Source organism: Chiloscyllium plagiosum, unplaced genomic scaffold, assembly GCF_037043375.1.
Source record: "Chiloscyllium plagiosum isolate Xiang-an unplaced genomic scaffold, Cpla_swu_hap1 HiC_scaffold_11, whole genome shotgun sequence".
Taxonomy (NCBI): domain Eukaryota; kingdom Metazoa; phylum Chordata; class Chondrichthyes; order Orectolobiformes; family Hemiscylliidae; genus Chiloscyllium; species Chiloscyllium plagiosum.
The window spans coordinates 2,904,894-2,926,952 of record NW_028270149.1 but is presented as its reverse complement, the minus strand read 5'-3'; the positions used below and the strand labels follow the sequence as shown (position 1 = coordinate 2,926,952).

Here is a 22,059-nt window from a genome sequence, read left to right as displayed (position 1 = left end):
CTTGTAATTTCCTCCATCACCCATAGCAACCTGGGATACACCTCACCCTGACCTGGGGTTTGTCCACTTGAAACCTACAAGAATCTCCAATATATCCTCACTTCCTATGTCAAACTGCTCAAGATCTACAGTCGCCCCTCTTGCTGTATTCTGGACCTACAAAGTGAAGACAGCCTCGAAGAAATCATTTAACAGTCTGCCAACGTCCTCCAGCTCCATGTACATATTGGCACCTTGGTCCCTAATGGGCTCTATTCTTTAGATGGTTATCCTCTTCCCCCTATAGAATGTTTTGGAATTCTCCCTAACTTTACTCACCAGTGTTTTTCCATGACCCCTCTTGGCTCTCCGAGTTGCTTTTAAGTTTGCCCCCTGCATTTCCTGTAGTCCACGCTAGCCTCTTGATTTTTTTCTCTTTTAACCCAGTGAAAGCATCTCTTTTCACACTTACCCAGTCCTGAATTTTGCTAGAAGTCTAGGGTTTTCTGGGTTTGTTACCACTCCATTTCACCCCAAATGGTGAACATGTTAGACCTACACTCTCACCTTTTCACAGATTCGGAATCCTACAGCATGGAGACAGGCCACTGGGCCCAAACTGGCCCATGCCGACCAAGCTGCCTGTCGACACTCCCCCTATTTCCCTGCACTTGGCCCACAGCCTTCTAATCCTTTCCCATCCTTTTCCTTTTTGAATATTCCCAACTACACTGCTGTAGATTTCTCGGCCAGCTGCACCCAGTCTACTTAGAATTAGAAGATTTAGAACACCCTTTATCACATGCACTTGAACGAGAGTAACAAAAAATTTGTAATGTCGTCTCAGTGCTATCTTTACAGGGTACCTAGGTGGAGATACTTTAAGCATTGGTATAGAATTCAAATATTAAAGAACTGACTAGCATGGGAGTGCAGAGTTTAGAAATCCAGAATAAAAAGCATCTTCAAAGTACTCAAGTTATGGCCCTTTTTCATCAAGTCCGTGCTTACTGGGCTTCAGAACATGAGACTTCGTCCAGGACTTGGCCCACTCTCTCTGCTCCCGCTCCTGGCATGACACACTGAGACCTGACCTAAGTTCTGCTTTCGCTCTGGGCCACACACACTGCCATTCCAGCCACAGTTTGCTTCTGGGACTCAGTCCCTCCAGTGTCTCCCTCACTGGGTTGGTCTCGACTCTCTCTTCTCCATTCCCTCCACTCAGGGTACTTTAAATTAACAGTAAGTGGCATAGGAAAACTGCAGCGAGAAGGAACAAGGAAAAGGAGCTAGCGAGCAGAGGAGCTCAGGCTCAAGTGTCTTTTACTGTGCCACCATCTTAATCCTCTCTTTAGCCAGATCCTGACTTGCTTGCAGACATTCTTTCTCCTTTTTCATAATACATGCAAAATGTGCAGCACTGTGGTCACTATCACCAAAATACTCCCTGACTGCCACCTCAAACACAATCAGCTTCACTCCCCAAAAGTACACCCATTGTGCCATTCATTGTTGGACCATTGACATTTTGACCCATATATATTTCAAGAAATCTGCTCCTGCTAAACCCCTTAAAGTATGAGTATTCCAATTAATGTTTGGGAAGTTGAAATCCGTTAAACGCCCCCAATAAAACCCTATTGTTTTTACACAACTGAGTTGCCTCCATATCTGCTCACTATTATCTACTGACCGTTTGTTTGGGAGCATCTATAATACACACCCGGCAATGTTTCTATCTCATTTTTGTTTTAACCACAAACTCTCACTTGAATACCCTTCCAGAATATCAGCCCTCCTTACTGCAGTAACTGACTTCTTCACAGATAATGCAACATCTCCTCCTGCTTTACACCCTCCCCTGTCCTGATGATCTTACAGTCCAGAATGTTGTGCTGCTCATCCTGTCCCTCCCTCAACCATGTCTGCGAGATGGCAACAATACTGCAATTCAATCCTCACCCTTAGCTCAGTCTTACCAATAATACCCCAGCACTAAAGTCGAGGGCATCCAGCCTCAACTTAATCCCTTGAAACTCAACATAGCGGTTTTCCCTCTGCCTTTATTCCTGTACCAGAGTATGCTGTGCCCTTATTGTTCTAACAAGATAGATCATTCAACAAGGTGTACACAAAGTTTACACGGGATCACATGCATACAAGTCAAAGTTCTCATCAGCTAACTTGATCCATGATTCTGAACTCCACCGAAAACTTGTTATCTGGAGCAGTACACAATCAACGGCAACTTTTGGATAGTTACGCACATATATGAATTGCCAATATTGCTGTCAGTCTGAACAGCAATTGCTGAGCTTCGCCATCAATGGCGACACTTCTGTAACATTGTTGCCTTAAGTTGCAGAGATGGATAAAGAAACAGCAACCTGGTAAAACTTCATACAGGCATCATACTTTTCTTCTGCTTCAGGATAAAACTGTTTCATTTGTATTTCTAACAGTATAGAAGCTTTGAAGAATTTTAGCTGCAGTCTTTAGAGACAGCTGTGCAATGACAATTTTGTGCATTATAACCTTACAAATAAGATTGCCCATAAATTGCGTGTGCAAGTGAGTATGCACAAATTAAGAGTTTAAGAAAAGACAGCATACCTAAACCACTGAATATTTGTGTGGGGCATGGATTCCAAAATATAATCCCATCTGGAGGCCCACTTTATTTTCTCATCCTCCTACATAAAAGAACAAAATGGTAGTTTTGTATTTATTACAACACTGAATTAGTTGAGGCATTGCAAATAAGCACACGGAGGAAGGATCAGCACTGTGCAGTGAAATATTACTCAATTTAAATTAACATTCATCATTTATTTTGACCCACCTGTTGCTTCAGTAAACTTAATAAACTTAATCTCAAAATTGGAATTTATTTACATTAACAAGTTATCAAACCCTATAACACAGTGTTTGATACGGAGGTCCAATTATTTTCTTACAATTAGAGGCAATGTGGAAAACTGCTTTTTATTTGCAAAAATACAAAGGAATCTTTCAGCATTGCATACTTATAATTGTTTCCTACATCAAAAAATACAGCTATAAAAATTACTAGATGGGCTTTGGGAAGGAAGTTAAGGTCTTGCTGAGTTTTGAAAAGATTTGTAGCTCAGGTTGAGGTTCACAACCAGTCTTGCTGAGTGTGGAGAAACGATTTGTCATAATACCAGGCATTAGTGAACTCAGCAACCTGAGTGAGTTAAGAGGAAATTCAATATACTTATTCTAAATTATGAAGACGGCAGAAACAAAGTTAACAGTGATTTTAAAGAGAAAACTGGACAAATAAATCTAAGGAAAGCAATTGCAGGGGTATGGGGAAAAAATTAAGGGAGTGGGTTTAATTGACTGGCTGTTTCAGAAAACTGGTGCAGGCAAGATGGGCCAAACGATTCTGTGATTCCAAAATTATGTTGATATTAATAAAGGGTGCAACAAACAACTTAAAAATTGAGAATATCAAAGGGTCTTATGTCAGTAACTGGGAAACATTGCATAAAATTTCCTTTAAACTGATTGCCAAGGCTTGACAGGCACAGCCATTGAAGGTCAAGTCTGAAATTCTATAGAACTGAGAAATATAGATATCAGAGTCATCAACATGTACAGCACAGAAACAGACCCTTTGGTCCAATTCGTCCATGCCAACCAGATAACTCAAACTAATCTCATCCCATTTGCCAGTACTTGGCCCATATCCCTTTAAACCCTTCCTATTCAGACATCCATCCAGATGCCTTTTAACTGTTGCAACTGTACCAGCCTCCACCACTTCATTACAGATTTCCAAGTTTGAAGGCTGAATGTTTTGGACGTGAGGCAGCAGCAGTAAATTATACCAGCCATCTCTCAAATCAAGGACAAGCAGAGCTTTAAGAATTCTGTTTTAAGTTTCAAACTACATGGTGAACATCACATCTGTTTGAAAAGGTTTGACTTTCTCCTCAGATAGCCTTTCACCCAATTCAAAACCTTCAGAAGAAATTGGTTTGGCTGCTCCTTTGCATCAATTCCTCTGCAGCCAAAACCACCATACAGCAACTGATGCTGCAGTCCAGTTCAACTGCCATGACAGGGAGATGGTCATGTCATGACAATGTCACCAAACTCGTTATCCAGAGAACTAAAATACAACTGCAGATGCTGGGAATCTGAAACAAAAAGAGCTGAAGAAATTATTCTAAAGGCCATTGGACTCAAACCTCGACTCTTCCTACTCTCCACAAATGCTGCCAGATCAGTTTTTTTTCCAGCAATTTGTGTTTTTGTTTCAGTAATCCAGCAGTCGAGAGCAATGCTTTGGGTCATGGGCTCAACCCTAGCATGGCAGCTGGTGGAATATAAATTCATTGAAAAGGAGTCTTAACACCGCTGCTCATGAAGACTCCCACTGAGTGTTGTAAAAAGAAAAATGCATCGGGTTTACTATTATTCTTTACAGAAGGAAATATGACATCCTTACCCAGTGAGAGACTTCAAACACAGTAGCTGAATCTCATCTGCCCTGTTAAATAGCCCTCGCAAACCACAGGTGGAGGACAACAGAATATGGACAACAAATGCAGACCTTGCCAGAAATGCCCACATCTCAACAAAGAATTAAACAAAATGTGCAAAGCCACTGTCAATTCCCATTTCAAACAATTTAATTTAACAAATCTTTCTGGATTTCTGGTGATCCCAAGGAACGTAGATTCTAGTTAGACCAACACTGCATCCAGGTAAACATTATTACTGAGGCAGGTTCCCACCACTTACATCTACTGGGAGAGATAAAGCCAAAGCTGTTTATGTTACTTACATTAAATGTAACTGAATAGGTGTACACAATATTAATTTTCTTTTCCTTGTCTTCAGCAGGAATCTCCATTGGTGGTCCCTCACAATTAAGGTGCGCTAAGTCTGCATGGTTGTAACTGGGGAGAACAGAATTTAAGTGTTATTTTAAACATTGATAGTTACACAAATGTCTTTAACCTTACATATAGCACTCAAAGTTTTGCTTCGTGTTTAATTCATCTGCACTGACACTAAATTTATGTTATAGCTTCAATTTAGAGCAAACAGGTTTCTGTTGCATACTCACACTAAAATTGCATTTCAAGTCAAGATTCATGGTTTGAACTCAATGAATCAAGGGGGAATTCCTGGGTCATTCTGTCAGAATGGTGCACTGAAGAAAACCAGTTTCAGAACTCAGAAGCAGCGCAAAGGAACTGTACTCGAGAACTGACAAAAATTGCAACTTGGAAAGTCAGTGGCATGAGGAAACCATAGAACATCGAACAATACAGTACAGGTCAGGCCCTTCTGTCCTCGATGTTGCGCTGACCTGTGAACTAATCTAAGCCCATCATTTTACGCTATCCCATCATCATCCCATATACTTATCTAAGGACAGTTTAAATGCCCCCAAAATGGCTGAGTTAAATACACTGGCAGACAAGGCATTCCACACAATTACTACCGAGTGAAGAACCTGCCTCAAACATCTGTCTTAAATCTATTCTCCCCTCAATTTGCAGCTATGCCCCCTTGTACAAGCCGGTGTCATCATCCTAGGAAAAAGACTCACTGTCCACCTTATCTAATCCTCTGATCATCTTGTATATCTCTATTAAATCCCCTCTTCGCCACCTTCTTTCCAATGAGGACAGACCCAAGTCTCTCAGCCTTTCCTCATAAGACCTTCCCTTCAGACCAGGCAACATTCTGGTAAATCTCCTCTGCACCTTTTCCAATACTGCCACATCCTTCCTGTAATGGGGCGACCAGAACTGCACATAATACTCCAACTGAGGCCGCACTAGCATTTTTCACAGTTGCAGCATGACACTCCAGCTCCGGAATTCACTCACTCTGCCAATGAAACCTAACACACTGCCTTCTTAACAGCATTATCAACCTGGGTGGCAACTTTCAGAGATCTATGTACATGAACAACAAGACCCCTCTGCACATCCACACTACCAAGAATCTTTCTATTGACCCAGTACTTTGCCTTCCTGTTATTCTTCCCAAAGTGCATCACCTCACATTTAGCTGCATTGAACTCCATTTGCCACATCTCAGCCCAATTCTGCACTTTATTCAAGTCTCCCTGCAACATTCTTCCACACTGTCCACTATGCCACTGACTTTAGTGTCTTCTGCAAACTTACTAACCCATCCACCTATGCCTGTGTCTAAGTCATTTATAAAAATGACAAACTGCCATGGTCCCAAAAGCATCTCTGGGGCACACCACTAGTAATCGGACTCCAGGCTGAATATTTTCCATTAACCACCACTCGCTAGTTTCTAATTCAAACTGCAAGATCACCTTCAATCCCATGCCTCCGCATCATCTCCAATAGCCTACCATGTGGGCCTTAAAGGCTTTACTTAAGTCCATGTACACTACGTCAACTGCCTTACCCTCACCCACAGGCTTGGTCACCTTCTCAAAAAATTCAGGTTTGTGAGACACGACCTGCCCTTGACGAATTCATGTTGACTATTTCCAATCAAATTGTTGCTTGCAAGATGATTATAAATCTTCTGTCTTAAAATCCTTTCCAAAACTTTTCCTACAACAGAAGTAAGGCTCACTGGTCTATAATTACCTGGGTCATCTCTACTCTCCTTCCTGAATAATGGCATAACATTTGCAATCCTTCAGTCCTCTGGCACTAAACCTGTAGACAATGACGACTCAAAGATCAAGGCCAAAGGCTTCGCCATCTCCCTCCTAGCTTTCCAGAGAATCCTCAGGTAAATCCCACCTGGCCCAGGGGATTTTCTACTTTCACTCCTAGAACTGATAAGACCTCCTCCTTACTAACCTCAATCCAGTCAAGTCTAATAGCCCATACCTCAGTCTTCTCCTCTACAATATTCTCCTTTTCCTGAGTGAAAACAGATGATAAATATTAGTTTAGCACCTCTCTGATTTCCACAGGGTCCACTCATCCTTTTAATACTCACATGTCTATAGAGAGTTTTAGGGTTCTCCTTTATTCTACCTGAAAACTGCTCATGTCCCCTCTTTGCACTTCTCAACTCTTTAAATCCTTCCTAGCTAATCTGTAATCCTCTGTCACCTCATCTGAACCATCTCGCCTCAATGCCAGACAAGCCTCCCTCTTCCACTTAACAAGAGATACCATTTTTTCTGTCACTTCCTCCCTGCCCGATAGGCACATGCCTATCAAAGGCATGCAATATTTGTTCCTTAAACCAGCTCCGCATTTCGATTATCCCCATCCTCAGCATTTTGCTGCCCCATTTGTCCTAAGTCTCTCCTAATTGCATTATAATTGCCCTTACCCTATGTGGCATGTACCTATCCCTTTCCATCGCTAAACTAAACGTAACTGAATTATGGTCACTCTCTCCAAAGTGCTCACCTACCACTAAATCAAACATCTGACCTGGTTCATTACCAAGCACCAGATCCAGTGTGGCCTCCCCTCTTGTCAGCCCTTTGACATACTGTGTCAGGAAACCTTCCTGCACGGATTAGACAAAAACTGATCCATCTGACGTACCAGAGTTATAGCATTTCCAGTCAAATGTTGGGAAAGTTAAAGTCCCCCTTAATGACCACCCTGTCCTTTTCACTCCTGCCCACAATCGATTTACCAATCATCTCCTCCACATCCCTGCGAAGGCCTATATAAAAAAACTGCCAGCAGTGTGACCTGTCCTCTCCTGTTTCGAACCTCAGCCCATACCACCTCAGTAGACAAATCCTTGTCAAATGTTCTTTCTGACACTGTTGTACCATCCTTGACTAACAAAGCCACACCTCCCCCTCTTTCACCACCTTCCCTGTTCTTAATGAGAACACTAAATCCTGGAACCTGCAACATTCATCCCTGACTTTGCTCTATCCATGTCTCCGAAATGGCCACAACTTCTAAGTCCCAGGTACCTATCCATACTGCAAGTTCATCTACCTTATTTCGGATACACCTGGCGAAGTAGACACACTTCAAACCAGCTTGCTGTCTGCCCGCACATTCCTGTCACTGAAATCCTGTCCCTATCCTCCCTACTCACATCCTCCTGTGTACTGCAACTACACCTCAGATTCCCATCCTCCTGCTGATCTAGTTTAAACCTACCTGAATAGCTCTGGCACACATGCCACCCAGGGTATTAGTACTCCTCTGGTTCAAGTGAATTCCGTTCTGTTTGTAGAGGTCCCACCTTCCCCAGAATGAGCCCTAGTTATCCATAAACCTGAAATCCTACCACCATCTTTGCAGCCACACGTTCAGCTGATATCTCTCCCTGTTCTTCACCTCACTATCACGTGGCACGAGTAATAATCCAGAAACAACTCGGCTTGTTCTTGCTCTCAGCTTCCACCCGAACTCCCTGAAATCCTGCTCTATATCCCTGTTCCTCTATCTACAAGATTGGTACCTATGTGGACGACAACTCGAGGCTGGTCACTCTCTCCCCCTTCAGGGCCCCAAAGATACGATCAGAGACATCACAGACCCTGGCACATGGGAGGCAACACACCACCCATGAGTCTTTTTCGTTCCCAACAAACCTTGACCTCTAACTATTGAGTCCCCAATGACTAACACACTCTCCTTTCCTCGCTTCCCTTCTGTGCAATAGAGACACAAACCCTGTGCCAGAGACCTGCACCCCAGTGCATGCCCCTGATAAGTCACACACTCTCCCCCGCCTCCCCCATAATATTTCTTACACAGCACGCCAGTAGATAATAGATTTTTTGGGGGACAGATGGGTAGCAAGCAGATAGGGTACTTAGAAACAAAGCCAGTAGAGGGGGATTGAGACAAAGAATGGATAGGCAATCAAAGAGATAGCCCATATTAAGCTCAAAACATTCCTCTCTACAGAAACCACCTTACAAATGACTTAGAAAATTCTACTAACAAATTTAATGTAACTGCAAAGGTTTCCTGGATCAGAAGGTCACAGTAAAGGGGCACATGCAACAGATGAGCCTCTACCTGACTGCTTGGAATCAGTAGACCGGTCCATATTCAAGAACACAGCGGCCAACCTAAATAAGTAGGCAACCACCGTCACGGATTTGATCGGTAAGTGTGTAGAGACCTGCGTACCAAAGTACTTAACCCAGGTGCTCCCCAACCAGAAACCATGAAAGAATTGGGAGACCCATTTCCTACTGAGGTCCAGGTCTGAGGCATTCAAGTCAGGTCTCCTAAGTAGGAAATCTAGGTATCTCAGTAAGCAATGTCTAGTAGAATCACCAACAACAATGCACCCCTCCCTGATGAGCCAGTTTGTCATTTTGAACAGAAGGTCAATGGAATCATGTCACCTGTCCAGACAGCCTTGGGTGTACCTCTACCTAGTCACTGCTGCAGATGTCAGATTGGCCTTTTGGTGGGTGAATCCACATCAAAGCGATTGACTTGGATGGTGTTCATGGCCGTGCCCTCAGTTCCTGCGTGGACCAGCTAGCAGGATTATTCACACACATCTTTAACCTTTCTATACTATGTGAAGTCCCCACCTACTTCAAGACCACTATCATCCTGGTGCCAAAGGTAAATCAGATGTGCCTCAATGACGACTGGCCAGTGGCTCTGACATCCGTCATTATGAAGTGCTTCGAGAGGTTAGTAACAACACACCAACTACATCCTCTAAGATTGCCTTGATCCCCTACAATTCGCATACTTCCACAATAGTCAACAGCAGATACCATCTCCATGGCACGACATTCATCCCTGGAACATATGAATAACAAGAACACAAGTCTGACTCCCATTTATTGGCTTTAGCTCTGCCTTCCAACACCACAATTCCATACAAACTCATCTTTAAATTCTGAGACTTCGAATTCTGCTCCCCTCTCTGCAACTGGATCCTCAGCATCCTGACCCTTAGACCACAATCAGTAGGGATAGGCAATAGCTCCTCCACAATAATCAACACCAGTGCCCCTCAAGGCTGTGGTATCCAACTCTTCACTACACTCCTTATACACAAAATCTGCTCTAATTCCATTTACAAATTTGATGACACCAGCGTACTGGGTCAGATCTCAAAGAACGACGAGACAGTGCAGTTGAGAGGGCCAGCTTAGTGGCATGGTGTGAAGACAATCATCTCTCTCTCAATGGCAGCAAAATGAAGGAGATGGTCATCGACTTCAGGAAGTGGAAGGGAGAACACGCCCATCTGCATCAATGGTACCATGGAGGAGATAGTCAAGAGCATCAACTTCCGAGGAATGAGAACAACCAATCTGTCCTTGTGACCTGTATCACTACAGTCACAAAAGCACACCAACACCTCTATTTCCTCAGAGGCTAAGCCAATTCAGCACGTCTACAATGACACTTACCAGTTTTTATAGATGCACCATATCCAATTACATTACTGCTTGTAACAGCACCTGCTCTGCGCAAGACTGCAAGAAATTAGAGTCGCGAACGCAGCCCAGTCCATCATGCAAACCAATCTGCTATCCATCAACTCCATCTACACATCTGGCTGCCTCAGGAAAACAGCCAACATAATCAAGGACTGAAAATGTGTTGCTGGAAAAGGGCAGGTCAGGCAGCATCCAGGGAACAAGGGAATCGACGTTTCGGGCATAAGCCCTTCTTCAGGAATGAGGAATGTTTGCCCAGCAGGCTAAGATAAAAGGTAGGGAGGAGGGACTTGGGGGAAGGGCGTTGGAAATGTGATAGGTGGAAAGAGGTCAAGGTGAGGGTGATAGGTCAGACTGGGGTGGGGGCGGAGAGGTCAGGAAGAAGATTGCAGGTTAGGAAGGCGGTGCTGAATTCGATGGATTTGACTGAGACAAGGTGGGGGGGGGGGGGGGGGGGGAATGAGGAAACTGGTGAAATCCGAGTTCATCCCTTGTGGTTGGAGGGTTCCTAGGCGGAAGATGAGGCGCTCTTCCTCCAACCGTCATGTTGTTGTGGTCTGGCGATGGAGGAGTCCAAAGACCTGCATATCCTTGGTGGAGTGGGAGGGGGAGTTGAAGTGTTGAGCCACAGGGTGGTTGGGTTGGTTGGTCCGGGTGTCCCAGAGGTGTTCTCTGAAACGCTCCGCAATTAGCCGGCCTGTCTCCCCAATATAGAGGAGGCCACATCAGGTGCAGAGGATGCAATAGATGATGTGTGTGGAGGTGCAGGTGAATCTGTGGCGGATATGGAAGTTTCCTTTAGGGCCTTGGAGGGAGGTGAGGCGGGAGGTGTGGGCGCAAGTCTTGCACCTCCTGCGGTTGCAGGGGAAGGTGCCGGGAGTGGAGGTTGGGTTGGTGGGGGGTGTGGATCTGACGAGGGAGTCACGGAGGGAGTGGTCTTTACGGAATGCTGATAGGGGAGGGGAGGGAAATATATCTTTGGTGGTGGGGTCCGTTTGGAGGTGGCAGAAATGACAGCGGATGATGCGCTGTACATGGAGATTGGTGGGGTGGTAGGTGAGGACCAGTGGGGTTCTGTCCTGGTGGCGGTTGGAGGGGCAGGGCTCAAGGGCGGAGGAGCGGGAAGTGGAAGAGATGTGGTGGAGGGCATCGTCGACCACGTCGGGGGGGAAATTGCGGTCCTTGAAGAAGGAGGCCATCTGGATTGTACGTTTTTGGAACTTGTCCTCCTGGGAGCAGATGCGGCGGAGTCAAAGGAATTGGGAGAATGGGATGGCGTTTTTACAGGGGGCAGGATGGGAGGAGGTGTAGTCCAGGTAGCTGTGGGAGTCGGTCGGTTTGTAGTAGATGTCCGTGTTGATTCGGTCACCTGAGATAGAAATAGAAAGGTCGAGGAAGGGGAGGGAGGAATCTGAGACTGTCCAGGTGAATTTGAGGTCGGGGTGGAAGGTGTGGGTGAAGTGGATGAACTGTTCAACCTCCTCGTGGGAGCACGAGGCGCTGCCGCCGATACAGTCATCGATGTAGCTGAGGAAAAGATGGGGGGTGGGGCCAGTGTAGTTGCGGAAGATGGACTGTTCCACATATCCTACGAAGAGGCAGGCATAGCTGGGGCCCATGCGGGTGCCCATGGCTACTCCTTTGGTTTGGAGGAAGTGGGAGGATTGGAAAGAGAAGTTGTTCAGGGTGAGGACCAGTTCAGTCAGTCGAAGGAGGGTGTCAGTGGAAGGGTACTGGTCGGTACGGCGGGAAAGGAAGAAGCGGAGGGCTTTGAGGCCTTCGTGATGGGGGATGGAAGTGTATAGGGACTGGATGTCCATGGTGAAGATAAGGCGTTGGGGACCGGGGAAGCAAAAATCCTGGAGCAGGTGGAGGGCATGTGTGGTGTCCCAAACGTAGGTGGGGAGTTCTTGGACTAAGGGGGACAGGACGGTGTCAAGGTATGCGGAGATGAGTTCGGTGGGGCAGGAGCAGGCTGAGACAATGGGTCGGCCGGGGCAATCAGGTTTGTGGGTTTTGGGCAGGAGGTAGAAGCGGGCGGTGTGGGGTTGTGGGACTATGAGGTTGGAGGCGGTGGATGGGAGATCCCCCGAGGTGATGAGGTTATGGACGGTCTGGGAGATGATGGTTTGGTGGTGGGGGGTGGGGTCATGGTCAAGGGGGCAGTAGGAGGAGGTATCTGCGAGCTGGCGTTTGGCCTCAGCAGTATAAAGGTCGGTGCGCCAAACTACTACTGCGCCTCCTTTGTCTGCTGGTTTGATAGTGAGGTTGGGGTTGCAACGGAGGGAGTGGAGGGCCGCGCGTTCCGAGGGTGAGAGGTTGGAGTGGGTGAGAGGGGTGGGGGAGTTCAGGTGGCGGTTAATATCGCGGCGGCAGTTGGCAATGAAGAGGTCGAGGGCAGGTAGGAGGCCAGCACGGGGTATCCAGGTGGATGGGGTGTGTTGGAGGCATGAGAAGGGGTCGTCAGAGGGTGGGCGGGAATCCTGATTGAAGAAGTAGGCGCGGAGGCGAATGCGGCGGAAGAATTGTTCGATGTCACGCCATGTGTTGAATTCGTTAATCCGAGAGTGTAGAGGGGTGAAGGTGAGGCCTCTTCTGAGGAATGATCTTTCATCCTCAGAGAGGGGTAGGTCTGGAGGGATGGTGAAAACACAGCAGGGCCGGGAGCTAGGACCTGGTGTGGGGCTGGAGCTGGGTGTGGGGGCGGGGTTAGGCCTGGGGGCGGGGACGGAGATCGGCGCGGGGGCAGGGTTGGGCGTGGTGATGGTGATAGGTGAAGGGGCGGGGTTTTTCTCAACATAATCAAGGAACCTTGATTGTACTCTTTCACAAGACAGAAAGTATAAAATTTAGAATAACATGTACCAACAGATTTAAGGACAGCTTCTTCCCCGCTGTTAATAGACCTATGTACAGACTTCTCATTAGTTTCTTTCTCTGAAGCTGTAACACTATATTTTGCCTTCTCTTCTGTTATCCTGATATATTTATATAAATTACGATTTGCTGGATACCATACAAAACAATACTTATCATTATATCTCAGTACATCTGACAGTAATAAACCAAATGAAGATCTGTAGCATCTGCAGTTCCTTTACAGGTTCCTCCCACCACTAAAAAGTTTGTCTTTAACAGTAATCTTCTATTCGACTCTGACCAAAGTTTAAAAATGCTCTAACTTCCTTCATTATATTCCATCAGCAAGCTGCAACCATTTCATTAACCTGTTTTTGCATCCTGCTCATAGCTTGCACCTGCACCATGATTTTTAATCAGCAAATTGGGATACAATACTCTTGACCTGTTATTATAAACTCCCCCAGAACAGTTCTTGCTACACTTCACAAATCACAGCCTGCAAGCTTGAAAACTTCTGGAAGTTCTCTATTTCCTGTCAATTAGCCAATCTTCAATTTATGTAAATACATTACCTCTTATACCAAAAACTCATCTCACGCAAGCCTTCCTGTGGCACTTTATTTCATGTGTTTTAGAAATCCAAGTACAGTTTGTTTGCTGGTTGCATTTTATCTATTCCACTGCTTATCTAAAAATGCCAATAAATTTGTCAATTTGTTGGCCTTTCATAAACCCGCGTGGATCTCGCCTGATCTACATTTTTCTAAATGCTAATAGATTCTAGCAATTTCCTGAGAACAGATAAACTAACTGGCCTGTAGCCAGCTGTTATCTATTTTTCTAATCAACCCGTGCAGAGATGCTATTACACACCTGCAGAATAGGTGGGACTTGAATCAGTGCCTCTCAGTAAAGGGGTAGGGTCACTACTACTGTATCACAAGAGGGCCCTTTTGCTAGCTATTATCCCACTTTCATCTTTTTGTGAACAATGGTCATATTTACTAACTGTCAAACCTCTGGACTTCTTATTCAAATAGGATGGAAAATAGACCTGTAATTTGTAATTTAAAATTTTTAGTTATAACAAGGAAATGTGCACTGAAGTAAAATTACGACTGGTTTATTTATTGCTTGTGACATAGATTATGATTCTCAGAAACATATGGTAAAATACAAATTTTAGAATACTTGTGCAGTTTTTCTTAAAAATACAACTCAGTTGACATATGAAATCTACACAAACCTTTATTTTGGTAGTAGCACATTAAAGATCATTGAAAATAGATTTTTAAAATTGGTTCAGAGCTAGAACACTGAGGATTAAAGCAAAGATGATTGATAAGTGAATTTAAGGCCTGAGGGCTGATCCTGATGACAGCTTACCAATCAGCAAAAAACCCATTTATGCTGACACTCTGCTTTTTGTTGGCTAGCCAGTCCTCCATCCAAGCTCATGAATTACCCCTAAACCCATGCGATCTTCCCTTGCGTGTTATCCTTTTGCATAGCATCTTCTCAAATACTTTCTGGAAGTCTAGATATGTTACATCTATGAAACCATTATCCAATTTGCCCATCACATCTTCAAAAGAAATCCAACAAACTAATCAAACAGGATTTAAGTTTCATGAAATCATGCTGTGATGGATTTGCAAATATCCTGTTAAAACTTACTTAATAATGGATTCTAACTTGCCCAACAAGACATTAAACTTACTGGTGGATTGTTTAAACTTTGTATCTTTTTGAATAAGGACATGACATTAGCATTTTCCCAAATCATTGGAACATTTCCAGAATGCAAGAAATTCAATTATAACTAATAGATCCACTATTTCTGCTGTCACTTTCTTTACCACATTAGGATATTAGGCCCAGGGGACTGGTCTTCCTTCAATCCCAACAGTTCACTCAGTACTTACTCTCACACAATGGCAACCGTTTTAAGTTCCACATTTGCATTGCCCGTGACAACTGGGATAATATTAAACCTGTTGAACTATAACCTGGTGTTGTGTGATTTTTAACTTGATAATATTAATGCCTTCTACCTAAAAACTGAAATGATAGTGGTTTAGTTTCTCTGCCATTTTAGCATTCCCCATTAACTCCTGAGTGCTCCCCTCTCATCCTCCAAGGTAGCAACATTCACTTCAGCTACTCTCTGCCTATTTAAATATTTGCAGACATTTATGCGGTCCATTTGTATAATTTATACTAGTTTCCTTCCATAGTTCTAATCCTCCAACCTACCAGTGACCTTTACAAGTTAGGTCTTAAGTTTGCCCTTGCTACCTTTACCTTTCTTGCATCTATGAATGCATTTTCAACCTTTTTGGAATTTATTTTATTTAGGATGATGGCAAACCTTATTCAATATCTGCCATTGTTAATCAATCGCCCTACCTTTTACTCTTTGTTGATTCAACTTGGGAAGAAATCTGACCTCACAACTGTGCTCTTACCTCTGTTTAATAACAATATGAGTGCAGAATTGAAGTTTGTCATCCACCAACGGATTTTAAAATTCCAGTGCATTATGATCACTCTTCCCTAGAGAATCCTTTGCTATGAGCTCATTAATTCATCCCAACTTGTAGAAAAGGAGGAACTTAAATTAGTTGCCATCATGAATGATTAAGTACTGAGCAAACAATTGGGCTGAACAAAAAGACCTTTATGTGCAGGTTCATAGTCCCACTAAAGTGGAGTCGCAGGTTGACAGGATAGTGAAGACGGCGTTTGGCATGCTTGCCTTCATTGATCAGTCTATTGAGTATAGAAGTTGGGAGGTCACTTTGCAGCTGTACTGGACATTGGTTAGGCCACTTCTGGAACATTGTGTGCAATTCTCATCTCCTTCCTATCAGAAGGATGTTGTGAAATTTGATAGGTTACAGAAAAGATCTACAAAGGGCTGAATAGGGTGGAACTAATTTCCCTGGAGCAATGGAGGCTGAGGGGCGATCTTATAGAGGTTTTAGACCTAAGGGGGCAACTTTTTCACGCAGAGGGTGGTGTATGCATGGAATGAGCTGCCTGAGAAAGTAGTGGAGGCTGGCACAATTACAACATTTTAAAAAAAAAAGGTACCTGGATGGGTATATGAATAGCTGGAAATGTGTTGCTGGAAAAGCGCAGCAGGTCAGGCAGCATCCAGGGAACAGGAGAATCGACGTTTCGGGCATAAGCCCTTCAAGGGCTTATGCCCGAAACGTCGATTCTCCTGTTCCCTGGATGCTGCCTGACCTGCTGCGCTTTTCCAGCAACACATTTCCAGCTCTGATCTCCAGCATCTGCAGACCTCACTTTCTCCTGGGTATATGAATACAAAGGATTTAAGAGGGATATGGGCCAAATGCTGGCAAATGGGAATAGATTAATTTAGGATATCAGGTCAGCATGGACGAGTTGGACTGAATGGTCTGTTGCCATAAAGTACACCTCGATGACCAAATACAAAATAGCCTGCTCCCTGGTAGGTTCTGACAACCATTCATTTCAAGTCTTTCACCCCTGATTTGCTGCCTCTCTACTCCTCAAACACTAATGATCCTACCTCTTGGGAACTAGTTTTGCAGCAACCAGCCTTGCACCTTCCCATTCTTTGTTCTTCCCACTGTGGTACGTAATGACGATGTCCACATGATTGAAGACATAGTATGTGTTCTTCTTGTTGAATTCAGACTGCAACATAAAAAAAATTAACTTTAACTGCAAGTTAACAAAACGTTTAAGTGTCTTGTAGTCAAAACAAATTAGGATATGCAACCGAGAAATTTGCATCTTCATTGTCTCATGTATGTTCAGTGGAAACACACATCACATTTCACATCCACAGTATCACTCTTACATGCGGAACTTTGTTCAGTGTATGTTCTCAAAACAGTCAATAGTGATTAAATTAAACAGGAAAGAACAACTGAAAATGGGGAATACCTTTTACAGCAACTAAAAAGAGAACCAAGTCCTATACTTGCAGCATGGGCTGGTACCTGGGATTTTGACGTTATGGCCATTTCAGAGACATGGGGAGAGCAGGGACAGGAATGCTTGCTGCAGGTTCTGGGATCTAGATGTTTCAGTAAGAGCAGAGAAGATTGTAAAAGAGTGTGGTGTGGCATTTTTAGTCAAGGTCAGAATTACAGTGGCAGAAAGGATGTTTGAGGACTCATCTACTGAGGTAGTATGGGCTGAGGTTAGAAACAGGAAAGGAGAGGTCATCCTGTTGTGAGTTTTCTATAGGCCTCCAAATAGTTCCAGAGATGTGGAAGAAAGGATAGCAAAGATAATTCTGAATAAGAGCAAGTGTAACAGAGGACATGAACTTTCCAAATATTATACTACAGCTAAAGGACTTGAGGGGTTAGTTTTTGTCCAATGTGCACAGGAGGGTTTCCTGACGCAGTATGTTGACAGAATAGAGTGTGTGGAAAAGCACAGGTCAGGAAGCAGAGGAGCAGGAGAATTGACGTTTTGGGCACAAGCCCTTCATCAGGAATAAAGGGCTTGTTTGCCCGAAATGCCGATAGTCCTGTTCCTCGGATGCTGCCTGACCTGCTGTGCTTTTCCAACACCACACTCTCTTCTGACACTCCAGCATCAGCAGTCCTCACTTTCGACACAATGTGTTGGCAGGCCAATAAGAGGAGAGGCCACATTGGATTTGATTCTGGGTAATGAACCTGGCCAGGTGTCAGATTTGGAGGTAGGTGAGCACTTTGGTGCTAGTGACTACAATTTGGTCATGTTTACTTTAGCAATGGAGGGGGATAGGTATATACCACAGGGCAAGAGTTATAGTTGAGGGAAAGGCAATTATGATGCGATCAGGCAAGGTTTAGGATGCATTGAATGGGGAAGCAAACTGCAGGGGATGGGTACAATTGAAATGTGGAGCTTATTCAAGGAACAGCTACTGTGTCTCCTTGATAAGTATGTAGTGGTCATGCAGGGAGGAAGTGGTCAAGCGAAGGAGTTGTGGTTTAATAAGGAAATTGAATCTCTTGTCAAAAGGAAGGAGGGGGGCTTATGTTAGGATGAGACATGAAAGCTCAGTTTGGGCACTTGAGAGTTAAGAGTTACTCAAGTAAGACCTAACGAGAGAGCTAAGAGGAGCCGGGAGGGGCCATGAGAAGTTGTTGGCAGATAAGATCAAGAAAACCCTAAAGCTTTCTATTGGTATATCAGGAATAAAAGAATGACTAGTCTAAGATTAGGGCCAATCCAGGTTGGTAGTGAGAAGTTGTGCATGGACTCTGAGGAGATAGGGAAAGCACTAGACATTTTTCATCAGTATTCACATGAGAAAAATACGTGCACAAGGAGATATTATCGATTTTCACACTTTGGAGAATTGCTAAGAGCCCTGGACTAGATGGAATTTATCCTAGGATTCTCTGGGAAGTCAGGGAAGAGATTGCAGAGCCTTTGGGCTTTGATCTTTATCTCATCATTGTCTACAGGAATAGTGCTAGAAGACTGGAGGATAGCAAATGTTGTTCCCTTGTTCAAGAAGGGGAACACAGACAGCCCCGGTAATTTCAGTTGTGGGTAAACACAGGTAAAGTTTTGGAAATAGTTTAAGAGATAGTATCTATAATCATCTAGATATGAATAAGTCAATTAGGGATAGTCAACACCTCTGAGAAGGGTGGTCATACCTCACAAACCTTAGAGTTCTTTGAGAAGGTGACAAAACAGATGGATGAGGGTAAAGAGGTCGTTGTGGTGTATATGGATTTAGTAAGGTGTTTATTAAGGTTCCCCACAGTAGGCTATTGCAGAAAATAAGGAGGCATGAGATGGAGGAGAGTTTAGAAGTTTGGATCAGAAATTGACTATCTGAAAGACGACAGAGGATGGTGGCTAATGGGAAATGTTCATCCTAGAGTTCAGTTACCAATGGTATACCGCAAGGATCTGTTTTGGAGCTACTGTTTGTCATTTTTATAAATGACCTGGATGAGGGCATAGAAGGATGCATTAGTAAATTTGCGGATGACACTAAGGTCAGTGGAGTTGCTGGCAGTGCCAAAGGATATTGCAGTTTACAGAGGGACATAAATAAGCTGCAGAGCTAGGCTGAGGGGTGGCAAATGGGGTTTAATGAAATAAAAAAAGTGTGGTGATTTACTTTGGAAGGAGCAACAAGAATAAAAAGAGTCCTGGGTTAATGGTAAGATTCTTGGTAGTGTAGATGAACAGAGAGATCTGTGTCCACGTACACAGATCCCTGAACTCTGCCACCCAGGTTAATAGGGTTGTTAAGGTGGCAGACAGTGTATTAGCTTTTATTGAGAGGGGGATAAACTTTTGGAGACATGAGGTCATGCTGCAGCTGTACACAACTCTGGTGCAGTTGCATTTGGAGTATTGTGTACAGTTCTGGTCACCGCATTATAAGAAGGATGTGAAAGCTTTGGCAAGGGTGCAGAGGAGATTTACTAGGATGCTGCCTGGTATTTGAGTGTGGGATCTTATAAGGAAAGGCTGAGGGACTTGTGGCTGTTTTTGTTACGGAGGAGGCGATCGAGAGGTGACTTAATTGAGACATTAAATAATCAGATGGTTTGATAGGGTGGACAGTGACAGCCTTTTCCCTTGGATGGTGAACACAAGCACGAGGGGACAGAGCTTTAACTTGAGGGGTGAAAGATGTAGGACAGATGTTTCTTTACTCAGTAGTAGGACTGTGGAATGCACTGCCTGCAACTGTAGTAGACTCGCCAACTTTAAGGGCATTTAAATGGTGATCGGATGGACATATGGATGAAATGGAATAGTGGGTTAGATGGGCTTCAGATTGTTGCACTGGCCTGTGAAATCAGAGGGCCAAAGGGCCTGTTCTGTGCTGGCATGTTCTATGTTCTAGAATCCATTTAACATAGGTAAACCACTAGCTGTTTTTAGTATGTAGGATGCAGTTAAGTACAAAAGTGAAGTTAAATAAAAAGGAACACAAGACCCACAACTTCTACCATCCAAAAGCACAAGAACAGCTGATGCAGTGAAACACCACCACCTTAAGTTTCCCCTCCAAGTCACATCCCATCGTTACTTGAAACTGTAATTGCCACTCTTTCACAGTCGCTGATACAAAATACCGGAACTCCCTGAGTACACCTGTATCCCACAGACTGCAGCAATGGAAAAAAGCAGCTTGCCACCTTTCAAAGGCAATGAGGGGCAGGGAATTGATGTTGGCCTTGCCAGGGATTTCCACAAATGAATAAAACCAAAACCAAGACAGAGATAGTTTTGAAGCTTAAGGAATGTGCATCTGTTGAAGCTAATTGTAACTCTCGCAAATGGAAATAAATACCAAAATGTCAATATACATAGTCACTGTGTTGTTACTGTAGAGGTGACCACTTGGGCCATTGAGCTTGGACTGGCTCTATAACCTAGCGCCAATCTCCTGCCTTTTCCCATATTCCCGCAAACCATTTCTAAATAATTATCCAGTGTCCTCTTGAATGTCTCAACTGAACTTGTCCCAATATTTCCAGGCAGTGCATTTCAGACCCTGTGCACTTGCTTTGAGAAAAGGTTTTCTCCCATCACCCTTGCTTTATCCAAATGTCATTTTTAATCAATACCTTCTCTTATTTTATTCAAGCAGAAACAGCATCTACTCTACCCAGCCCACTCGTGATTTTGAAAACCTCTCATCAAATCTCCTCTCTGCATTCTTCTCTCCAAGTCGAAGTGTCTCAACTTCTTCAATCTATCCTAACAACTGAAGTAACCACATCAAATGATGTCCCTAAACTGAGGTCAAAGATACCTGATACTCCTAAAAAAAAAATTGAAATGGGAGTTAGAAGAGGAATACTTAAGTGCACACAAATTATAATTAACAACTCAAATCAATGAAGTTCTGAAATGTACAAAGTACAGGGGTCTTTTTCTGTCTGAATAAATTGAAAAAAGCTGACAAGTTGCATTAGTGAGGTCAGAACACACGAGTTGATTGTTCTGCACACAATTATGGCGTTCATATCATAAAGGATGCAAAACCAACACAGTAATTACAAAATAAAATTATAATTGAAAAGATATAGCTATCAAGACAGACAGAGCAGGCTGGGTCACCCAATTCCAGAAAAGAACAAGCATTCAAATTATGAATCTATTTTACATTGTTGACGCAGAGGTGATATTTCCACTTATGGGGGAAGTCATGAAGGTGTCAAATGCAGGACAGTCACTAATGAATCCATAAAGGAATTCAGGAGAAGCATGTTATCCAGAAGATAATAAGTGGGTAAAGTGAGTGACATGGATGCACTTACAGAAAAAAACAGGTCAAATGCAAGAAGAAATGGAGAGATAACTTGTTCAGAAGGATTAGGGCTGGCTCAAGTGGAGCATAAAGATAAACACAGGGCCAATAACCCTTTTGCCTCAAACAACCTTTGTAATTCTACCCAAGACGTCACATTTTAATCAACTAAAAACTTAAAAATAAGGAAGAGGCAGCATAAGACAAACAGTTATTTAAAGATTAAGGCAACTTACATTAATGACACAAGCATCTTTTGGGCGGCCATCCTGAGTAACAAAGCATCCAATTGGAAATCCAGGATTACAAAATTTTTGGCCATCTTCTACATCATAACACCATGTGACAGGCATGTTATCAATAATCCTACAATGAACAATGACAGGAGGGTTTTGTTGTTTTTCAAATTACACAAGATAGTAAAGAACAGGAATTTCAATGCAGTGTCATCAAAATTTAACTTGCAAAAATTAAGCAATTTTTCACATTGCGATGTTACCAGGCTGCTATATAAATAGTGCTGTTTGCAAAGTTC

At 43.6% G+C, this 22,059-nt stretch overlaps 1 protein-coding gene across 1 annotated transcript in view; it reads right to left on the bottom strand.

Moving 5' to 3' along the window:
* Window positions 1-22,059, bottom strand: part of LOC122557447 (transmembrane 9 superfamily member 2-like) — a 127,607-nt gene that overhangs the window by 51,858 nt on the left and 53,690 nt on the right. Inside the window, exons 5-8 of the mRNA XM_043705203.2 lie at window positions 21,761-21,890; window positions 16,797-16,924; window positions 4,799-4,913; window positions 2,593-2,672 (exon numbers count right to left, since the gene is read on the bottom strand). Coding sequence (XP_043561138.2) covers window positions 2,593-2,672; window positions 4,799-4,913; window positions 16,797-16,924; window positions 21,761-21,890 — 453 coding nt within the window. The remainder of the gene's footprint in view (window positions 1-2,592; window positions 2,673-4,798; window positions 4,914-16,796; window positions 16,925-21,760; window positions 21,891-22,059) is intronic.